The sequence below is a fragment of the Rhipicephalus sanguineus genome, chromosome 4 (assembly GCF_013339695.2).
Source record: "Rhipicephalus sanguineus isolate Rsan-2018 chromosome 4, BIME_Rsan_1.4, whole genome shotgun sequence".
Taxonomy (NCBI): Eukaryota; Metazoa; Arthropoda; class Arachnida; order Ixodida; family Ixodidae; genus Rhipicephalus; species Rhipicephalus sanguineus.
Genome location: NC_051179.1, coordinates 42,449,831 through 42,455,039, shown reverse-complemented (window position 1 = coordinate 42,455,039; position 5,209 = coordinate 42,449,831). Strand labels below are relative to the sequence as shown.

At 51.1% G+C, this 5,209-nt stretch overlaps 1 protein-coding gene across 1 annotated transcript; it reads left to right on the top strand.

The window, feature by feature from the left end:
* LOC119391158 (uncharacterized) lies at positions 1-1,581 on the top strand. Its single transcript, XM_037658833.1, has one exon. The coding sequence runs from the start codon at positions 1-3 to the stop codon at positions 1,579-1,581; it is 1,581 nt and encodes a 526-aa protein (XP_037514761.1).
* Positions 1,582-5,209: the final 3,628 nt, after the last annotated feature.

The following is a 5,209-nucleotide window of genomic DNA, read 5'->3' as shown; positions in this document are numbered from 1 at the left end:
ATGTACTGGCCGTCCCAACCGAAGACTCCCAAAAAGCGCGAAGAAAACGGCGAGGACATCGGTAGGCGGGAGCCTCGCTTCTATGTCCAGAAATCCTCGACTACGTCGAGTACGAGGTCGCAACCCAGAGCGCCGGCCCGCATTCCCCTACCATTGCAACGCATTCCAGTTGTCAACAAGGCTCTTGCGAAACGCCACGCACGGAAGTCAAGTGCTCGAGGTACGTCTGTACCCAACGCAGCGCCTGAGACGCCGCCCGCCCAGGATATCAGAAGCGACGCGGACGACAACTTTCTCTTGCAGCCGGATTGCAAGCCGAACAACTGCGTTCACGAGAAAGGCAAGCCGTGCCCCAACGAGATGTGCTTGCTCGCACGACACGAGGAGAAAAAGACGAGCAGTATGTCTCAAGTTTTCACTCTCACCAGACCGTCATCGTTGATCAGCAAACTCAAGGACGCTGTTAAGGCGCCCACTTCCAGCGCCGATTCGAAGAACAAAAGCGGCGCCAAGGGCAAAAGCAGCTCGCAGTCTTCCGATAAAGCCGTGGACAAAAGTTCGAAGAAGCCGCCCGACGGTGCGACCGCAAGGATACCCGAAAAGACCTTGGCCACTTCGCCAACGAGAGCTTCCGATAACGCGTCCGGTGCAGGATCGCCGAGCAAGACGCCCCCGAAACCCTCGGACTCCGCAAAGTCTAAGAAGTCGACCGGTTCCGGCGCTAGGAGATGTTCGGTGAACTCCGCAGCCAAAGCGGCGGCCGTTTTACCTCCCAAGAAAGGAGCCGCTCCGGTGGTTCACAAGGCCGCCAAGAAGACTGCGATAGCCGCCGGCAAGATAACAGCTAACCGTACAATTAACATCGCAGCGCCGAAAAAGAAGACGACTGGGATGCCCCCGGTAAGAATCCGGGCTAAAATCGCTCAGCAAGGAACCATTCCCCGAACCGACGGTGGAAAGCGACGGACCTCTGATCCTAAGGGCAGCGGCAAAGTCGTCGACAAGGTGGGCGCTAAGCAAACCCAGACCGACTCTGAGAAAGCCGGTGCCAACGTTTCCGACCGCCTGCAGCGAGACGACAAAACATCCACGGACAAGACCAGCGACAGGGGATCCGAAAAAAGCAGCGACGGTAAGTCGCCGCTGCTGCCGAAGGACGCGCCCGACAAGAACCAGAGCTCCGGCGGAAAAATCTCGAACGTGGGCGACGGCTGCGTTCAAAACGCGGCAACCGCGACAAAGTCCGGGTCCATGGCCACCGGAACTAGCACGAGCTCGTCCCGGGGAATTACCAAGACCATCGACTGGCCTGACATCACGACGATCGCGCGAGCCCTGTTAGTCTCGGTGCTGGTCGTCGCCGTGGTCGTAGTCCTGCTCTCGTTGATCTTTCCGGAGGCGTTCGAGAAGATAGTGACCCTTATACTGGGAACGGACGCGAGCGGCATCTTACCACGACGTCCGCACGGTCACTTGCTGGACGCGCCGTACCTATCCGTCACATTGAAGACCAGCGAGCGTACTGTCGCACCAGAACCACGCGACAGAATATCCGGGGGTGGCCACGAGACTATAGACTGAGATGGCAACAGTACGGCAGTGAACTGTTGCTTTGCCTGCTATGTGCCTCGATTTGTGCATCGCGGGATGCGACTACGTGCACAGTGTTTGTACGTGTTCGACTTTCCGAAGCTGCGATGTTACACATTTATGGTTTAAGTTTTGTCGCATGCAATGTTACATTGACTACACGCAAGTTGTAAAGTTTCGTCTAACGCCGACGTGTCATTGCATTATAAAGCTAGCTCCTGGACACACGGGGGATATTCGTCGTTTTCTTTTTTGGGGAATTCACAAATAAACTGAGCTACCGACTGTCGTGTACAGTTCGGGCGTGTCGCGCATGACCGATGACATGACTGCAGACCAACCTCTGAATGTTGCGAACCTAAAAAGATTGCGTGGCTTCACCCGCAATAATTTTGGTTGCTTTGGCTATCGCATAATGCTTATGTCCGAGTGCGAAGAAGTGACTGATAACTCTGCTACAAGACGTCTGATTATGAGGACACGACTTAGCCCTTTATTAAGGCGAAAACCTTAAGGGGATACTGAACCATTTTTCCAATAATCGACTGACCTCCGTGACGACGTTCCCTGCCTCACGAATTGATCGCCGTCAAAATTTCTCGAATCCGTCAAGAACGAGCGGAGTTACAGGGTCCCGACGAGCGTGCTGGAAGCTACTCAGTGGTGGGGGGGAGGGGGGGGGGGAGGGGGGGGGGATATAACAAAGGGTAGAGAAGCTACGCCATGCGGGTGTATTAAACGCGATCGCTCTCTCCCGGTGTTACTTCGATGCGCGTTAGTGTTGCTACTGTGTAATTTTAGCACGCTATAGAGCGCGGAATTCCGGCCATGTGAATTGCGTAACTAGTGAGTGGTGTAAAGCTTCCCATCCATTTGTCATCGTCATCATCAGTAACAGTATCAACAAAGTGTTCAGCTACTTAGATGCTCATATTGTCTCACGGACACACAGTGGGTACTCCTCAAAAGTCTGCCCACCTTTGAAAAAATACATACAAAGACGAAGATGCTCGGATGAGGCGTTCAAAGGGTCGATTTAATGCAACGCATATGCACTGCTTGTTCGATTTTGCAGCTAATTTGTCTTTCACAAGTGCAGCCAGGCTTATGCCTTCTTGTGTTACAAGGGTGTAACACCTGCCGAATTTTCGATAGCGTCACACGCATAGTGCATGGGAGAGTAGTGCGCGGGAGCGAAGAGGCCAAGAAGCTTCGGCATAATAACCTGACTGGCAAAGTGTGGCAACTACTTTCGACGGCTGTCACGTCTGGTGAAACGAGTAGCTGCCGTACTGAAACAGGCCTGGTATTGCGGCTTTCGCTACAACTCGCGTGGCCTTTACTTTAACAACCGAGGTATGTTACCATGCCAAAGCACACGTTGTATCTAGTACAGGTAGCTAGTGTATACGCAGCACAACATGAACTTTGTGCAAGTGCATCCAGAACGAAGAGTGTCGCCAGATGAGATTTCGCATGCATGCGAGGAAGCACGCATTTTGTCAGTGCGAAGGTATCTCTTATTGTCCGCAAATGGGGAGGGAAGTGCCGCAATACGTTCCTCTAGAAGGATCTCGTTATCCGTTTCTCTTCGAATGAACATCCACTATGCTATATTTATTTACATCGCGTTTCGTCGTTCTCTCTTTTTTTATTTTATACGGTGTTTAGTATTACTTTATGTAACTCTTTTCACGCATTTCTGTTATAATCTACAATGTGGCCAATTTCCCTCGTAGGTATAAGCCAGTTTTGCTAGGCGAAGAGACAAGCAGTAGAAGAAGACGACAAAGCAATAGCGCGCATGGGCTTCTGTATATTGCCCGTTTCATTTTACAGTTTTTGCAATACCCAGCGAAGAAAAGCCAACGAGCATGCGGAGCCTCGATCTGCGGAAACTTCGGAAGCAATCCCGAGGCTGGTCGGCGAAGCCAAGCAAGATCCCGAGAACGGGGGCTGCGTCTCCGGAGTCAGGCGCGACCTCGGCTCAATCTCCGAGTTCGCCAGCGTCACCAGCCTCGCCCATAATAACGCCGAGGGCCTCTATCTCTTCTCCGCCAAAGTCCCCCAGTACACGCAGGTCTGCCAAGTCTTCGCGGTCGCTCATACCGTCCACCAAGTCCACGAGGTCGCCCATAATACCGTCCCCCGAGTCCAGGAGGTCGCTGATACCGTCTCGAAAGTCTTTGAGGTCGCTGATACCGTCTATTATAAAGCCCGCCTCCCTGGCTAGTTTTTCTATGGCTACGAGAGTTTCAGCTTCACCTGAAGCAGGCTCCGCTATGGTAACAGCGCCAAGTTCTCGACCGGAACACTTGCTGGAACTCGCCGGGCACCTGAAGAGTTCGCACAACAACGTCCACAGTAGCGCTGCCTCGGCCCTAAGCGAATTGCTCGCAAAGAACCTACCCGTCGGTATGACGAGGCCAGTCTCTCTGGAGAACAAGAACGAGGAGATAAACGTGATACGGTAAGCATACATGCCCCTGCTCGACCGGTTTTATTTCATTACACTTGATAAAGAAAACCTTTTCTAGAGCGCAGAATGTTTGAAGAAAAGACAGGACAAGATAAGACAGATCGCACTTCTGCTTTAAGCATTCTGCGTACCAAAAAAAAAAAATGTTTTCTTAGTCACGTACGCTGTACCACCCAGCCCAAGCAGCCACCTCGTTATTTCGATATACACGATTTACACTTTCGTGCTTATTTAGTCGACAACTGTAGCTAGCAGTCACGCTAAAGGCTCCTGTTGCGTAATCAAATATAGCAATTGCGATTAACCTTCGGCACACAGATACTAAAAACTGGCCGGCCAATCACTATAACGGACAACTGATGCGCGAACGCCGACCAATGAGGATTCGCATGACGTGTAAACGTCACGCGAACTATTGAGTCCTGCAGCTTGATACAGCTTCGCTGCTAGCTGAAAACACAGCATAGTCTGAAAGGGCGTTTATACTTTTGTCGGCATTTGGGGTACGCTCAAGCAATTCATGTGTTATTTTTATGATATTTTCCGGAAACCGCTACAGTGATTACTGCCGCCAGTCGAGGGGACCATGCCGTCTTCACAATTCCGGGTGCCCTGTACAGTGTAAAACGACTGATAACAAGCCGCAACTTCGATATAGTGCGTAAGAGTTATCTGACTATGCGCACGCCTAGACATACTTTTGGAGCTACACTGTAGATTCAACGAATTAGACAGCAAGCCTTTTGGCGTTTTTTTCGTTGTGCGCTGCGGAATGGAGGAGGCCCCGCATAAAACACTAAGCATCGCCCACCGCATAAGCAGCTGTAGGGAGCCCCTTTAACATGTGGGGCGTGCAATATTCCATTGCTAATAATGGTTATATTCAATTAAATAGAACTGGCCGTGCGCACTCCTTTTACAAAGATGTTTCTGCGTGTTGCTGTTTTTTTAATAGAAATTTGTTGAAATTCCGGGTCAAGTTCCGGAACGACACTTGCATTTGGTTAGACTGCTGACTATTATCCACAGATGTTTTCTTTGAGGTTTCTTGAAGTCAATGAGCATCCACATTACAGTGGTGCCTGAAAAGAGGGCTCAAGAAGCTAAGCAGCTCCTGGTACGTTATTTCACGCAGCACAG